The 17,816-nt window shown below is 39.9% G+C and overlaps 2 protein-coding genes across 3 annotated transcripts in view; one reads left to right on the top strand and one right to left on the bottom strand.

Moving 5' to 3' along the window:
* IQCB1 (IQ motif containing B1) overlaps window positions 1-9,574 on the bottom strand; it is a 65,747-nt gene extending 56,173 nt beyond the window's left edge. Inside the window, exons 1-4 of the mRNA NM_001287550.1 lie at window positions 9,502-9,574; window positions 6,509-6,620; window positions 5,917-6,079; window positions 3,587-3,716 (exon numbers count right to left, since the gene is read on the bottom strand). Coding sequence (NP_001274479.1) covers window positions 3,587-3,716; window positions 5,917-6,079; window positions 6,509-6,608 — 393 coding nt within the window. The 5' untranslated portion in view covers window positions 6,609-6,620; window positions 9,502-9,574. The remainder of the gene's footprint in view (window positions 1-3,586; window positions 3,717-5,916; window positions 6,080-6,508; window positions 6,621-9,501) is intronic.
* Window positions 9,575-10,264: 690 nt separating this feature from the next.
* Window positions 10,265-17,816, top strand: part of EAF2 (ELL associated factor 2) — a 33,712-nt gene continuing 26,160 nt past the window's right edge. The window contains exon 1 of one of the 2 annotated variants that reach the window (XM_038582485.1): window positions 10,265-10,476. In XM_038582485.1, the coding sequence (XP_038438413.1) occupies window positions 10,371-10,476 (106 nt within the window). In that variant the 5' untranslated portion in view covers window positions 10,265-10,370. The remainder of the gene's footprint in view (window positions 10,477-17,816) is intronic. The other variant, XM_038582486.1, reaches the window with a different exon arrangement.

Genomic DNA, 17,816 nt, shown 5'->3' on the forward strand with positions numbered 1-17,816 from the left:
GAAGGATTTCAAACATGTGGAGGTTAAGGACCATCCTGCTAAAAGATCAAAGGGTCAACCAGGAAATTAGAGAAGAATTAAAAAGATTCATGGAAACTAATGAGAATGAAGATACAACCATTCAAAATCTTTGGGATACAGCAAAAGCAGTCCTGAGGGGGAAATACATCGCAATACAAGCATCCATCCAAAAACTGGAAAGAACTCAAATACAAAAGCTAACCTTACACCTAAAGGAGCTAGAGAAAAAACAGCAAATAGATCCTACACCCAGCAGAAGAAGAGAGTTAATAAAGATTCGAGCAGAACTCAACAAAATAGAGACCAGAAGAACTGTGGAACAGATCAACAAAACCAGGAGTTGGTTCTTGGAAAGAATTAATAACATAGATAAACCATTACCCAGCCTTATTAAAAACAAAAGAGAAAAGACTCCAATTAATAAAATCATGAATGAGGGGATCCCTGGGTGGCGCAGCGGTTTGGCACCTGCCTTTGGCCCGGGGCGCTATCCCGGAGACCCGGGATCGAATCCCACATCGGGCTCCCGGTGCATGGAGCCTGCTTCTCCCTCTGCCTGTGTCTCTGCCTCTCTCTCTCTCTGTAACTATCATAAATAAATAAAAAAAAAAATTAAGAAAAAAAAACTGTGATATTTAAAAAAAAAATAAAATAAAAAAAAAAATAAAATCATGAATGAGAAAGGAGAGATCACTACCAACACCAAGGAAATGCAAAAGATTTAAAAAACATATTATGAGCAGCTATACGCCAATAAACTAGGCAATCTTGAAGAAATGGATGCATTTCTGGAAAACCACAAACTACCAAAACTGGAACAGGAATAAATAGAAAACTTGAACAAGCCGATAACCAGGGAGGAAATTGAAGCAGTCATCAAAAACCTCCCAAAACACAAAAGTCCAGGGCCAGATGGCTTCCCAAGGAATTCTATCAAACGTTTAAAGAAGAAACCATACCTATTCTACTAAAGCTATTCCAAAAGATAGAAAGGGATGGAACACTTCCAAACTCGTTCTATGAGGCTAGCATCACCTTAATTCCAAAACCAGACAAAGACCCCACCAAAAAGAATTATAGACCAATATCCCTGATGAACACAGATGCAAAAATTCTCAACAGGATACTAGCCAGTACAATCCAACAATACATTAAGATTATTCACCATGACCAAATGGGATTTATTCCCAGGATATTCAGCTGGTTGAACCAGCTGGTTCAACACTCGTAAAGCAATCAACCTGATAGATCATATCAGCAAGAGAAAAAACAAGAACCATATGATCCTCTCAATAGATGCAGAGAAAGCATTTGACAAAATAGAGCATCCATTCCTGATCAAAACTCTTCAGAGTATAGGGATAGAGGGAACATTCCTCAACATCTTAAAAGCCATCTACAAAAGCTCACGGCAAATATCGTTCTCAATGGGGAAACACTGGGAGCCTTTCCCCTAAGATCAGGAACAAGACAGGGATGTCCACTCTCACCACTGCTATTCAACATAGTACTGGAAGTCCTAGCCTCAGCAATCAGACAACAAAAAGAAATAAAAGGCATTCAAATTGGCGAAGAAGTCGTCAAACTCTCCCTCTTCGCTGATGACATGATACTCTACATAGAAAACCCAAAAGCCTCCACCCCAAGATTGCTAGAACTCATACAGCAATTTGGCAGTGTGGCAGGATACAAAATCAATGCCCAGAAGTCAGTGGCATTTCTATACACTAACAATGAGACTGAAGAAAGAGAAATTAAGGAGTCAATCCCATTTACAATTGCACCCAAAAGCATAAGATACCTAGGAATAATCCTAACCAAAGAAGTAAAGGATCTATACCCTAAAAACTATAGAACGTTTCTGAAAGAAATTGAGGAAGACACAAAGAGATGGAAAAATATTCCATGCTCATGGATTGGAAGAATTAATATTGTGAAAATGTCAATGTTACTCAGGGCAATTTACATGTTTAATGCAATCCCTATCAAAATACCATGGACTTTCTTCAGAGAGTGGATTTGTGTGGAACCAGAAAAGACCTGGAATAGCCAGGGGAATATTAAAAAAAAAAATCATAGCTGGGGGCATCACAATGCCAGATTTCAGGTTGTACTACAAAGCTGTGATCATCACAAAGCTGTGTACTGGCACAAAAACAGACACGTAGATCAATGGAACAGAATAGAGAATACAGAAGGGCACCCTCAACTTTATGGTCAACTAATATTTTACAAAGGAGGAAAGACTATCCACTGGAAAAAAGTCTTTTCAATAAATGGTGCTGGGAAAATTGGACATCCTCATGCTGAAGAATGAAACTGGACCAGTCTCTTACACCATACACAAAGATAAACTCAAAATGGATGAAAGATCTTAATGTGAGACAAGGCTCTATCGAAATCCTAGAAGAGAACACAGGCAATAACCCTTTTTGAACTTGGCCACAGCAACTTCTTGCAAGATACATCCATGAAGGCAAGAGAAACAAAAGTAAAATGAACTATTGGGACTTCATCAAGATAAGAAGCTTTCGCACAGCAAAAGAAACAGTCAACAAAACTAAAAGACAACCTACAGAATGGGAGAAGATATTTGCAAATGACGTATCAGATAAAGGACTAGTATCCAAGATCTATAAAGAAGTTATTAAACTCAACAGCAAAGAAACAAACAATCCAATTATGAAATGACTAGAGACATGAACAGAAATTTCACAGAGAAAGACATACACATGGCCAACAAGCACATGAGAAAATGCTCCGCATCACTTGTCATCAGGCAAATACAAATCAAAACCACAATGAGATCCCACCTCACACCAGTGAGAATGGGGAAAATTAAGAAGGCAGGAAACAACAAATGTTGGAGATGATGTGGAGAAAGGGGAACCCTCTTGCGCTGTTGGTGGGAATGGGAACTTGTGCAGCCACTCTGGACAACTGTGTGGAGGTTCCTCAAAGAGTTAAAAATAGATCTGCCCTACCACCCAGCAATTGCACTGTTGGGGATTTGCCCCAAAGATACAGATGCAGTGAAACGCCAGGACACCTGCACCTAGATGTTTATAGAAGCAATGTCCACAATAGCCAAACTGTGGAAGGAACCTTGGTGTCCATCCAAAGATGAATGGATAAAGAAGCTGTGATATATGTATACAATGGAATATTACTCAGGCATTAGAAACAACAAACACCCACCATTCGCTTCAACATGGATGGAACTGGAGGGTATTATGCTGAGTGAAATGAGTCAATCGGAGAAGGACAAACATTATATGGTCTCATTCATTTGGGGAATATAAAAAATAGTGAAAGGGAATAAAGGGGAAAGGAGAAAAAATGAGTGGGAAATATCAGAAAGGGAGACAAAACATGAGAGACTCCTAACTCTGGGAAACAAAGAAGGGATGGTAGAAAAGGAGGTGGGAGGGGGGTGGGGGTGACTGGGTGACGGGCACTGAGGGGGGCACTTGATGGGATGAGCACTGGGTGTTATTCTACATGTTGGCCAATTGAACACCAATAAAAAATAAATAAATAAAAAACACTAAATAAATACATATACCTTAGCTGAATTGATGAAACATGTTTGCAATCGTCTCCCCAAAACCAGAAAATTTTCTGCAGCTGATGGGAGTAATTCATTGTAAAATTCCTCTGCATCTTCTCCTGGCTCCAAGCCCACACAGCAGTGGCTGAAATAAGAGCACAAGTCTGTGACTCAGTTTGTGTTAATTATAAATTTCAATTAGATGTCAGAGCTTCTCCAGACAACATTGTGTGAGAATTTTTAGTTATTGCTTTTGTTGCCAACTCAAAAAAGAACTTCTGCTGAAAAATTAACATTACAACTTTCTAGAAAAGTGAGTGATGTGGACTTTGCCTATACTTAGAGCCAGGACTCTTATGTCCTAAAAACCTACTTGCCAATCTTTTTTTTTTTTTTTTTTTTTTAAGATTTTATTTATTTATTCATAAGAATACACAGAGAGGAGAGAGAGAGAGGCAGAGACACAAGCAGAAGGAGAAGCAGGCTCCATGCAGGGAGCCCGACGCGGGACTTGATCCTGGTCTCCAGGATCAGGCCCTGGGCTGAAGGCGGTGCTAAACCACTGAGCCACCCAGGCTGCCCGCTACTTGTCAATCTTTTGGAAAACAAAATACACTTGACTCACAATAAAGAGAAATGAGGCAAGTTTTCAGTGAATGAAAAGCATTCACTTTAAAAGCAATATAATACCTTGGGAGTCTAATTCATGAAAATTATTTGTGCTAATTGCTAAAAAATACCTTGGGTAGGATTAGTCTGCAAGGGACTGATTAAGAGATCAAACACTCTAATACCAATTCTACTCTCCAACAGATCTAAGAAGTCTACAAAATATCTGACTACATATTCCTTATAGCAGAAGAGTAAACAGTAAAAATCTAACTCTATTAGGAACACTGTCATCTACATTAAAGGAGAAAGTCATTTAGAGAAATGAGTCCTTTGAAACTGCACATAAAAGTCACTCCCTGGATATAAAATGGGTATATTCAAACCCCTCGATAATAAAATGTATTTGTGTAGACTAAAACTAACAAGAGTCCCCCCAACCCAAGAATGATCTCTAATGAGTAAATATTGCTGTCAGAGGCTATTCAACATAAGTGAAGACACTGATAATCAAAAGTGATTACATAGGAGTATGCTAAAAACTGGCTAATGCTCAATGTATTTATTTTTTATTTTTTTATTTTTTTTTTATTTTTTATTTTTTTTGCACATCAGTCCTAAAGTTAATGGACAAATGCTCACATATGTCAATTCCTCTCATTTTTTTAAAGATTTTATTTATTCATGAGAGACACACAGAGGCAGAAACATAGGCAAGGGAGAAGCAGGCTTCCTGTGGGGAGCCCGATGCAGGATTCAATCCCAGCATCCTGGGATCATGACCTGAGCCAAAGGCAAATGCTCAACCACTAAGCCACCCAGGTGCCCTGTCAGTTTCTCTTCTTACTTTGGTTCCAAAAGTTAATTATTCAAGAGTATCTATTTTGATTGTGAACATTAATAAATGAAAAGTATGTTTTTGTAGATTCAGAAACATGGGGATTTCCTAAGACTCGGGTTCCACCCCAGAGAGCCTTTCTCAATAAATATTTTCATAAGCTAACATATCTAATCAAAACAAAGGCTTTATTTACTTAAGAAAGTAATCTTTAAAAAGTATATTAAAAAAGAACATTATATACACTTGTTAATTATTTTTTCTAACTATACACCTTGAACCTGGCCTTTATGTAGTAGTAACAAATTAGGAACAGCAGCTGTGAAAGGTAAGATCCAATTAATAATGCATACTTTTAGTTACTTAATTAGGAGTAGCTTAGGCACTGTGAACAACTGGTTTATTTTTTGCCTCTTTTAAAAACAAACAATTTTGGTATTTTCTCTCAATTTCTAGCATGGCAGTAGGTCAGTAAATGCTGCTTTTGAATTTTATCGACAGAATTTGGGCTACTTAAAGAAATATACAATTGAGATAACTAAATCAATTTATCTCATCTCTACTGTAAGTTTTTCCAGTATAGAGCCAGTGCCTTAGTATCTTCATTTCTTCATATAGTCTTTAGTCAATAAAAAGTCTGTTAGGTTCTTGAAACTGAGTGGTGAGCAAAAGACATGATCACCGTCTTTCTAGGACTTATGCAGCAAAATTTTAGATGGTGAAATACTAACAAATTTAGTTACAAACAATAATATATGGTATGAAGGTAAAGTACAACAACCTACCACACAGAAAGTTGCCAGTGCTATTAATCAGAAGAATAAAAAGAAGCAAATGGCAAATAAGAATCTACTACTATATCCCTCAAGAACAAATGGACTTATTGCTTCATTTTTACCTTAATATCTGTGTAAGTTGGGATATTGTAGTCCAACCTCCCTGGATTCGAGAACAATCTTGACTGAGCACCAAAAGGCAATACTGAATGAGGTCATAACAATATATATCTTGTTTGATTTTCTTCAACTCTGAGCTTCCTAAAGGTGTGTTGTTTATTATTTCTAAGGGAAAAGGAAATAAATATACTTATTTTTGCTCAATAAATCCAAGAGCTTTATGTATTTTATAGTCTGAATAACAACCAAAAATATTTTTAAAAGGAAAAAAAAATTACTGCTTTGTCACAATGCTAAAATTTCTCTGAACAAATTAGAAACCAATGCCAAAACTATATCCATGATAGAATTATTTTGTTAAACAATGTTAGCCAATCACAAAAAGACTTTCTTAGTATTTTTTTTTTTTTAAGATTTATTTATTTATTTGGGGCAGGGGGAGCAGAGAGAGAGACAGAAAGTCTTAAGCAGATTATGTGCTGAGTCAGCCCAACACAGGGCTTGATCTCACAGTCCTGAGACCACGACCTGAGTCAAAATCAAGAGTCAAATGTTTAACTGAATGCACCCTCAGGTGCTCCAAGATTCTCTTACCTTTTAACTTCAATAGTATAACAGGGACATTTTGCTCAGGACTTTTTGCAACTTCAGCAGCTAGAGATAAGATCCTTGGGTCTGTACCTGTTGGCTTCATTTCTTACATCACCTATATTTTGACAGACAGAAAGGTAAAGGTCAAACAGCCCTAAAATATTTGCTCCCTAAATAATGTTTGAAAAAGTTTCAATACAAATAAAACTTTAGCTTTGCTTGCTTTGAGAAGTAAAAGGTAGATTTTTCAATTTCTTCCTTATAGCAGATTCTGGTTTTTCTAACTAGAATACTTTTAAAAGAGCTAGAAACTCCTATAACTTACTGTGACAGCTACGGTACATATTATCTATTATGCACCAAGAGTCAGGAAGTACTAGGTGCTCCACATTCACTCTCTCTGATCTGCACAATAATCCAGGGATAGAAACTGCTTTCTTTTATCTTTTAAAAGAGACACTGGGTGCAGAAAAGAGCTAACATAGACCCGAGACAAGATTGGCCCTGCTGGTGCCTAGGAACTTGGATTTCAGAGGGTTTCCATGATTCCCGAGTAAGAGTGGCTCACTGTGCCCAAAGTGTGTGAAAACAATGTGGTTTATGCAGAATGTCTGTTTCCTTCCAGAAATTTGGAATTCTGGTACTAGGTAGTAGAGGATACCTACATGATCATATTTCAATAAATACCTTTGTCACTGAATCTCCAGTGAGCTTCTATGGTAGACAATACTTCAAACTGTCACAACTCATTATAGAAGAATTAAGTGTGTCAAATGTGAATTCATGGGGAGAAGATTCCTGGAAGTTTACACCAGTTTTCCTTGGGATTTTGCCTCATTTGCCTTTTCTCTGTGTTGATTTTGCTTTGTATCCTTTCACTGTAGTAAATCATAGCCATGGGACTCTTAGGTGGCTCAGCGGTTGAGCGGTCTGCCTTTGGTTTCAGGGCATGATCCTGGAGTCCAGAGATCGGGTCCCACATCGGGCCCCCGCAGGAGTCTGCTTCTTCCTCTGCCTGTCTCTCTGCCTCTCTCTCTCTCATGAATAAATAAATAAATCTTGAAAAAAATCATAGTTATGAATCTGATTATATCTTAAGAACTGTGAGCCTTCCCAATGAATCACTGAACCTGGCGTTGGTCTTGTTGTGTGTTGATCTCCAACACACAACTTGGAAATGAGATGTTAATTATAACATAAATAGAAGCTTGTCTATAAACAGAAGAGTATATAAAATCCATTATTTTAAAGTCAAAAAACGCATCCCAATTTTATTTGCTAAAACTTTTCTGTATGAAAAAGTTTTATATATGTTATACAAACATATGTTGAAAGAAGGGATAAATGCACAAACTTTGGGCATTTCAAAGCTTAATTTCTTGACTCTCTGCTTTCTTCCTTATTACAATATGGAAACCTCAGATTTCTAATTAGTAGTCTTTTTTAAGTAAAATAGGCTTAAAACACAGCTCTTGCCCTCTGGTTAACATACTAAAACACCCGTGAAACATTATCATCATCACCAAACACATGCGTAGGGCACAATGTTGGATGCATGGGTCACAAGAATTTTATATGGGACCAAAGTCCCTGATATTCATGTTCTGTTTGGGAAAGAAAAAAGTATACATGCACATATATACACATATGTGATATAAAATAATTATATAAACTACTTTAAGTGCCAAATAGATAACACAAATGATAAGAAAACAGACCGCATAGTCAGAAAACTGGGCTTCTCTGAATCAGTTTTCTTATCTGTAAACAAATTAGCAATTCCTACTTTCTAGAATAACTAAAGGTTTTGAAAAGAAAGTAGAAACCAAGGATGGTTCTAAAATGTTACCAGAGGGACGCCTGCGTGGCTCAGAGGTTGAGCCTCTGCCTTTGGCTCAGGGCGTGATCCTGGGGTCCCGGGATCGGGTCCCAGGACCGGCTCCCTGCATGAAGCCTGTTTCTCCCTCTGCCTGTGTCCCTGCCTGTCTCTCTGTGTCACTCATGAATAAATAAATAAAATCTTCAAGAAATAAAAAATAAAATAAAAAAATGTTGTCGGACAGTAGGGTTACACATCAATAATGGTAACCATTTGAAGAGCTTTTCCTGTGTGCTGTGAATGGTTTTAAATCCTTTCATGTATTAATTCACTTAACCCTCTCAACAACTCTAAGGAGTAAACACTATTATCCACCCCCCACCCCCCAATTTTAACGATGAGCATACTTTAGTTTGCATGAAGTTACACTGTAAAGTATGAATTCATGCTGCGGTTCAAATACAAAAATTCTGGCTCCAGGGGCAGCCCAGGGGGCCCAGTGGGTTAGCCCCGGAAGGCCGGGGGTGTGATCCTGGGGTCCTGGGATCGAGTCCCATGTCGGGCTCCCTGCATGCAGCCTGCTTCTCCCTCTGCCTGCGTCTCTGCCTCTGTCTCTCATGAATAAATAAATAAAATCTTAAAAAAAAAAAATTTGAAAAGGGGAGAAATCCCTGTGTGGCTCAGCAGTTTAGTGCCTGCCTTCAGCCCAGGGCATGATCCTGGAGACCCGGGGTTGAGTCCCACGTCAGGATCCCTGCGTGAAGCCTGCTTCTCTCCCTCTGCCTCTCTCTCTCTCTCTCCCTCTCTCATGAGTAAATAAATAAAATCTTAAAAAAAAAAAAATTCTGGCTCCAGCACCTGAGCGCTTAATTACAACACTACACAGCCTTCCTAAGTCCTTTCAAGAGTAAAACTGAGACAAGCAGACAGATTGAGGAGCCCTAGTCACCTACTCGCCCAGAACAATAAATCTGCAAATTTGGCTACGGTACAGGTCAAGTAAGGGAGCAGAGCGTAATTACACACTTACCCTGAAAAGCCACCACCCGTTCCGGCAACCGTCTGTAAACTTTCTCCTCACACAACCCTTCCCTCCTCATCTTTATCCTGACACTCATGAACTTTTGACAGAAAAAAAAAAAAAGGCAATTATTTTTCAATTATTAATGCTATTTACCCTGTTGTCACAGCACGAGCTGGGGCCTGAGGCTTGGGGAAGTCGTCTTCCTGGGCCTGCCGTTACTGCCTCCAAAGATCCCTGGGAAGGAAATAAATAAAAGGCTACTTGATGCAACGTGGCTGCCGCTGATCCTAAACGCCGCCGCAGTTCCTAACTCCGAATCTTTTTTTTTTTTTTTTTCCCTTCTCCTTCCTCCCCGTCCCCGGTCGGGACCCTCACAGCACCGGGGACTTTCTCTGAACAGGAGGCGATCCCGAGGTAACGGCGTCGCCGCCGGTGAGGTCCCAGGTCCGAGGCTCCGAGGCAGCGAGCTCCTTCGCTCCGGATCCTCCACCTGCTCCGGCGCCACCAGGCCGCGGGCAACACGCACCGCGGGCCCCCGCTCCCGCCCCTCCCCGGGCCTCAGTTTCCACCACAGATCTCCACAGAAACGGGGCAGACTCTCCCGCTGGGAGCTCCCCGGTGCCGGGACGCTGGGCCCAGGCCTCCCTCTCGCTCCCCGGCCGCCGCCCCGGCCGGCTTACCTCAGCCTCTCTCGGCGTTCCCCCGCCGCAGCTCCCGACTCCCACCACGCACCTCCGCCGCGCGGCCTCCCCGGGACGCCGTGCGTCGCGACGCGGGAAAGGCACCCGGAGGCGGGAGCGGGATCCTGGAGCGGGATCCTGGAGCGGGGCGGGGCGCCCTTCCGGGCAGCCAATCAGCACTCGAGGGGCGCCGGGGGGCGGGGCGGGGGAGGGCGCGCGCGTCCGGCGGGGGGCGGAGTCTGCAGGCCGCCCTGGCGGCCGCAGGTGCAGCTGCTCCGGGACCAGGTGGCCGCTGGAAGCGAGCGCAGGTGGCGGCGGCGAAGCTGGAGCCGGAGAGTCAAGATGAATGCAGCAGCGGGACCGGCGTCCAGGGACCGGCGCGAGCGGGTTCTCAAGTTAGGCGAGAGTTTTGAGAAGCATCCGCGCTGCGCCTTCCACACCGTACGCTGTGAGTGAGGACGGTCCCCGGGAGGAAGGGGGGACTCTGGCCGTGTGGGGAAGTGGAGGCACAAACCTCTCCGGAGTCGTGTTGCCACAGACACCCCCCCTTGCTCTGCTGGGAAATGGGGTGCCCGGCGCTATCCGCTGCCCTGCCTGGAGTCCCGGGCGGTTCGTGGAAGGAGCCGGAGTTGAGCAGCTGTGCGTAAACCCTGTGCAGACAGATTCCAGGGGATCGGGAAGCAGAGAGGGAAACTTTGCGGAGCTGTCCCGGGGTGCTGCCGATGAACGCGCAAATAGTAAGGTGACAGCTGGAAGGGCGCAAAGGACCCACCTTTGTGGAGAGGGGGAGCCAATGCCCTGAGGCTGATAGGGAAATATTCCCTCCCCAGTTCACTTTTACTGTCTCTGGCTGATGAGAGGTCTTGTTTAGTCTGTTCCTTGGGTAGATATTCTTTTTCTTTCTTTCTTTTTTTCGGGGGGCGGGGGTAGATATTCTGAACCATCTCAGTAAACTGCATCTCTTTTGAACCTTTGATTTCATTCAATGATCAGATACTGATTATCATAAGTACTGGAGGGTGTGTTATTCGTTTTTTTGTTGTTGTTTGTTTTCTTTTTAAAGAAAGGTATATTTAAAAAAATTAAAAAATAAAGATATTTACTTCCCTTTGTTTTCTCCTTTTGATTGTCCTCTGGAACTAATTTTGATCAATCACGCTCTGTTATGTTGTTGAGGTAGGAAAAGGAGCTCTTTTATTTTGACAGTTGGCTGGTATAGCTTACAGGAGGGAAAATATAGCATATTGTGACTTGGTATGTAAAACATTTCATTCTTTGCATAGTAGCCCTCAGAATTACAGAGCGGAAAGGAAACTTTGAGATCTTTGAACCATGACCTCTTATTTTTCTGTGGCAAAATTGTGAAGTAGGTCTTTTTTCACTTCCTTTCCCTAGCTGTGTTCCTCCTCAGTGTCTCATCATTCCACCTTTCCCTGTCGTCTTGTCCTTAGACTGTCCAGAGATCTTTTTTTTTTTAAGATTTTATTTATTTATTCATGAGAGACACAGAGAGAGAGAGGCAGAGACACAGGCAGAGGGAGAAGCAGGCTCCATGCAGGGAGCCCGTCGTGGGACTTGATCCCGGGTCTCCAGAATCAGCTCTGGGCCAAAGGCGGTGCTAAACCACTGAGCCACCGGGGCTGCCCTGTCCAGAGATCTTCATGGCTTTTACTCTGAACTTTTCCAAGTGCCAAATACCCAATTACAACTCAACATTCTCCAAAAATTTAGTTAAGTTGTAGATAATCTAATTATAGTAACTCAGAGTAAAGGTATAAAGACCAATAGGTTTAACTCTCCACGTATGTATTTGCATTTTACAAAAGCGTCCTTTGTTTTTTCTTTTTCTTTTCTTTCTTTTTTTTCTTTCTCCTTTTTTTTTTTTTTTTTTTTTTTTTTTTTATGACTCTGAGATCAAGACCAGAGCTGAGATATGCCCAACCCACTGAGCCATCAGGCACTCCATCCTTAGTGTTTTTCTTCTTGGCCATACTCTGTCCTCCAACGTTAACCACGGTGAGACAGCTAGTACTGGCTATGCAGTTTCCTTCCTTCCTTTCTTTCTTTCTTTCTTTCTTTCTTTCTTTCTTTCTTTATTTATTTATTTATTTATTATTTTAGTTTCCCTCCTTTAGTCCCATTTTCCAAAAGTGTTATAGCTTTTACCTGGTTTCTCCATGCCTTTCTCACAAAGAGTATCTTCTCTCCTCTTCTTTCTCAGATTTGCAGTGGCCTTTTAGTAATTTTTGAAATCATAAGGTTTAAGATATAAAAATTTGCTCATTTGTTTGTTATATTTTCATATAACTTGGGTATATATTCTTTTTAAGGGTATGAACCCCAAATGAAGAAAATCAAAAATAGCCTTTGAAAAGCTTTTTGCAGGTGCTTCAAACCTTTTCCTTCATAAAAGTTCTCAACATGCTGGAATTATGCCTTTAGAGATCAAAAATCAGTTGATCTACCTATAAGAATAAAAGCAAACAAAACCAAAAATAGACAAAACAACCATAGGAATAATAATCACAATAAACCCAGATGTTTGAATACACTTTTAGGGCTGTGAAAGACATTAAAAGGGTTTCCAGCCTCAGTTTTATTCTTGTTGAAGCAGGCAGAGCCTGGGATTTATTTCTAGATTTATTTGAATAAAACCAATCATTATGCTCAAGGATAGGTTCATTTACCATATGCTCTGCACTCTTAAGGTCTCAGAATAACGGATGAAACTCTAGAACAGGAAATCCTACTTTCGTTCAGGTGGACCTAATTTATAACAAACACTCAATTGAGTCAGTGTCATCTGGGAGAAAGTAATATTCTGTGTTTATGTACAGGGGTAATTATGCCTGTCCAATATACTGAGGCTTTGGACAAAACTGGATGTGAATTCTAGCCTCCACCACCTTTATATGTAATGTAACTTTTGGAACATTCTGTAAACACTCAGTCTCAGTTTTTTTATATGTAAATGGCAATAATCATAATATCTACATTTCAGACATTTTTAAGATTTTATTTTTTCTGACACCCCTTGAAAGAAATTTTTTTTTAAAGATTTTATTCATGTCTCTCTCATGAGAGAGAGAGAAAGAGAGAGAGGCAGGGACACAGGCAGAGGGAGAAGCAGGCTCCCTGCAGGGAGCCGGTCATGGGACTCCATTCCAGGTCTCCAGGATCACATCCTGGGCTGAAGGTGGCGCTAAACCACTGAGCTACCCAGGGATCCCCCATTTTTAAGATTTTAAATAAAGTTGCCTAAGCAACCTACCACTGATAGAGAATAAAGAGTAGTCGCTATTATTTTTGAAGGATTATATTTAATGTGTGTATGAGGAATACAGATGAATATAATTAACTTAGACTTTCAAAAGCAGTTATCAGGGCTTAGCAATAAAACCTATCAAAAACATAATCTGGCATGTGGTAGGGAAGACATGGGATATTCTGTAAGTGATAAGCTAAATGTTTAGTAGCAGATACTTCAGTGGGTGGAAGACTTTGAGTAATTGGATGCACTAGAATAAATTTTGAATTTAGGCTAGTGCCAATTTTTCAACTTATATCTAGATAAGGGACTAGACATTGAAGTTCCCAAATTTGTAAATGACATGATTTTTTGCTGACACTAAATGATGAACTCATGGGCAGTGATTATAGGAAGATTGTTTGAGGCTTCAAGTGGAGCCACATCCCAAAAAGTGGTTGTTAAGCTTTGGTGTGAGCAAACATTAGAAGGTACACTAATGAAAAATGGATTTAAAATTATATTTACATTGAATGTTCTCTGATCAATGTGGTATACTGGAAAGGGTGTGGGTTTTGGACTTAGTTGAATTAGTTCCTATCCCAGGAAGTAAATTTATTATAGTAATTGTGATTCTTTTATGATGATATAGATATTATGTGACACTATAGCTGAAATAGAGAAGAAGTAATCAGCATTGACTGAAAAAGCATTAAGTGCAAAGTAGGAAATATTTTTCAACTCTATATGTAATATAAGTAATTGTACTGTCACGAAGAAATAACATAGAGGCTCCTGGTGGCTCAGTCAATTAAGCATCATACTCTTGATATCAGCTCAGGTCATGATTTCAAGGTCATGAGGTTAAACCCTGTAGTCTGCTCCACGCTCAGCAGGGAGTCTGCTGGAGATTTTCTTTCTCTCCCTCGCCCCCTCCCCCTACTCTTTTCTCTCTCTCTCTCTCTCTCTCTCTCTCTCTCTGAAATAGATAAGCAAATATAATTTTAAAAAGGAAGAAGAAATAACATAGATGAAGGAAATCCACAGAAAATGTATAAATGGTAAAAGTGGTGGTGAGTTTTCCAAACCAAGAACTGAAAGAAACTATGCAGTTTGGAATCATAGCAACTTTGAAAAAACATTTGACATTTGGAAGCATATAGAAAACATGAGATTACTCAACAAAGTCTATAATTCTAGATCTATACTTAATTTCCTTGCAACTCAAAAGCTGTATACTTAGAAAAACTTGTTTGACGGTAAATAAGAGAAATTTCATATAACAGGTAATAAAAAGTAGAATTTATTCTAACAGCAGAATCATTAGAAATGTAAATAGGTTCAGAATAGTTTTGATAGTTTTATTGATTACAAATTCATTCTTATCACTAAAGCAACAGCTATTTTGAGTACATTTCTGTCTCTTATTCTTGTCTCATAGACGTCTATGGGTAAGCTTCAGGGACTTGTAAATCTCGTGAAATTATACAGTATTCGATATGTACGTTCATCCATGCATTTTTTTTTTTCCTGTGGAGAGGATCTCTAGCTGGTCTATAATTTTCATTAGACTCCCATAGGGACTTTCGACTATTCCTCATCTCCTACCAACCGCGCCCCCCCATACATGCAAAAGTTAAGAACTATAAATATAAGACAAAAAGGCTATATGTTATGAGTGAATAGAGTATGTGGCTTGAGTTCCTGACTTGATTTTTTTACTGGCTTCATTACTTTAGAGTATTTCCTATTGGTAAAATGTGGGTGAGAATCCTTAATTCAAAGAGTTTTTGTGAAGATCAAAAGTGATGATATAAAGAAAAAAATAATCAGTTTTTAAACACTAAAACAAAGGTTATAGAATAACAGCCTTTTGGCTGAGTTTGACCCACATAGTTGTTTATGTTTTAGCATAAATTAGTTGTAAATGTGTAAAAATCAAGATCTTTTATACAGAAATCTGGATTACCAGCTTCTCTTTAGAAAATTAGAAGATAACCTGGCCACAACAAACCCATATTTCTCTTGGCAGGAGTTGATTGGATCCACGTTCTGATTGTCTTCTTGAGATTGGGTTTATTCCCTGTGGTTCCTCCTCGGTCTGCTTCACTGCCTTGGGCTACCTTTCTGGCCTCTTCTCTGAAGCAGTAGTAGCTATAGTTAAATGACAGTCGTATCTCCTAGTATTGTCCTTTGTGTCACTGTCAGAAAAATATGGGAGGATAGAGACCAATGGTTTTACTCTAGGATGTCAATTCTGTTTTACCTATTTATCTACAGAATTCTTTATTGTCAAATATTAAGAGATGGGTGCCCTCTAGGGGAACAGAAATGTACTAGTGAAAAGTACAAAAGGAATATGGCAGTGTCTACCCTAAAGACATGAGAGTCTTGAAATACAGAAGAGTCTGATCTTTAGGTAACAACTAGAAAACAGGGCAGCCCGGGTGGCTCAGTGGTTTGGCACTGCCTTCAGCCCAGGGTGTGGTCTGGAGACCCGGGATCGGGTCCCAGGTCGGGCTCCCTGCATGGAGCCTGCTGCTCCCTCTGCCTGTGTCTCTGCCTCTCTCACTGTCTCTCATGAATAAATAAATAAAATTAAAAAAAAAAAACAATTAGAAAACAAATGTTTTGCCCACAATTTAGCTGAAATAAGCTTATACTTAAATTTGGAGATAGTTCAGAGAAGGATAAAAATATGAACCAGTCAGTTACAAAGATCTCATGTGTGCTCATTATATTAAAGGCATGCTAGGAGCCATAATTCAGGAGGAATTAAAAAAGGAGACATTATGCTTTAAAAAATTACAATCCAAAAGGGCATGTACAGAAATAGGTAAATAATGCCCCGTCATTTATGTTAGGTTTTGATGAGTAGTATGGTAAATGCTACTGAAGTAGACAAAAAAATTGAGATTTTTGGAGAAAGGAAATGGCTTCACCCAATGACTACTTTAGGGAAGAAGAGACTTTAAAATAGGATTCAGGGATCCCTGGGTGGCGCAGAGGTTTGGCGCCTGCCTTTGGCCCAGGGCCTGATCCTGGAGACCCAGGATCGAATCCCACGTCGGGCTCCCTGCATGGAGCCTGCTTCTCCCTCTGCCTGTGTCTCTGCCACCCCCCCCCCCTCTCTGACTATCTTGAATAAATAAAATTTAAAAAATAAAATAAAATAGGATTCACATTCTAAGAGCAAAAACAGAGAAAAGTAGATGGGCAAGCTGTAGGTACTTTGAAGTTTAGTTTTTTGTTGATTGAAATGTAGTTTGTCCTCAGCAGGAATAGAAGGAGATGGCTCAGAAAGATATTATGGAAAAAGACGTAGTGTTTAGAAGTGAATGATGAAAAAAATTGAGGAATATTTACAATGATGAGCAGAAGTTTGAAAGATAAAATGTTTTGGACACTTTAAGACCAACAAAATCTGTTACTAGGGATACCTCCATGGGCCATGATAATAAATTACTTATATTGAAATTTTTAAAGGATTATTTATTTATTTATTCATGAGAGACACAGGGAGAGGGGCAGCGAACATAGACCTAGGAAGAAGCAGGCTCCCTGCAGGGAGCTTGATGCAGGGCTTGATCCCAGGACTCAGGGCCTGAGCCAAAGGCAGACGCTCAACCTGTGAGCCACCCAGGTGCCCCAGTTATATTAAAATATTTAAAGTAGCATTTACTTCATTTTTTCTGTATACATCCTTATAAAATGAAGTTCTTACTTTAGGGTTTCAAATGATACTAGCTCAAATTGAACGTATCTTCTTTCTCCATCAATGTTGATATCAGTAAGACTGATATGAGGAGCACCTGGGTGGCTCAGTTGGTTAAGTGTCTGCCTTCTGCTCAGGTCATGATCCCGGGGTCCATGGGGATTGAGCCCCATGTCAAGCTCCCCACTCAGGGTGAAGTCTGCTTCTCCCTCTGCACCTCCCCCATTATCTCCCCTTCCACCTGCTCGTGTTCTTTCTCTCAAATAAATAAATTAAATATTTTTTAAAAATAAGACTGACATCAAAGATTGTTGGTCAACTTCTTTTTAGTCTAGCTAAATTTGGTGGTTCCTTATTCTAGCTTTAGCAAATATTAATTGTGTGATTTTGGGCAAGGGACTTAATTCTACCACCATCATTTGCCTTATCTGTAAGATAAGGATAATCAGTACTTTACAGAATTTTTGTGAGGCTTTGAGATAAAAATAATATGGAAAGATTTTAAAATAATTAGCATATAAGTAATAGCTGTGATCATTGTTTTGTTTTGTACCTTTGTTTATTCTCTTGGATTTTTGTCTTCTGCTTTCTACTTTCTCCTTATTTCTGTGATACTCAAGATACTTTATTTCAGTTCTGATTTGTTTTCTTCAATAGTGTTGTCTCTTCATCAAATGATATTAACACTTAATTCCCTAGAACATCTTTTAAGCATCTAAAACTTAACACCTTAATTATTTTTTATCTTTCCATTACCTTACTGCCACTAATAAATTCCTCAATTTATTTTCAGTCTAATTTATCTTCAGTGGTACTACCTAGGGAT

This window comes from Canis lupus, chromosome 33, assembly GCF_011100685.1.
Source record: "Canis lupus familiaris isolate Mischka breed German Shepherd chromosome 33, alternate assembly UU_Cfam_GSD_1.0, whole genome shotgun sequence".
NCBI classification, from domain to species: domain Eukaryota; kingdom Metazoa; phylum Chordata; class Mammalia; order Carnivora; family Canidae; genus Canis; species Canis lupus.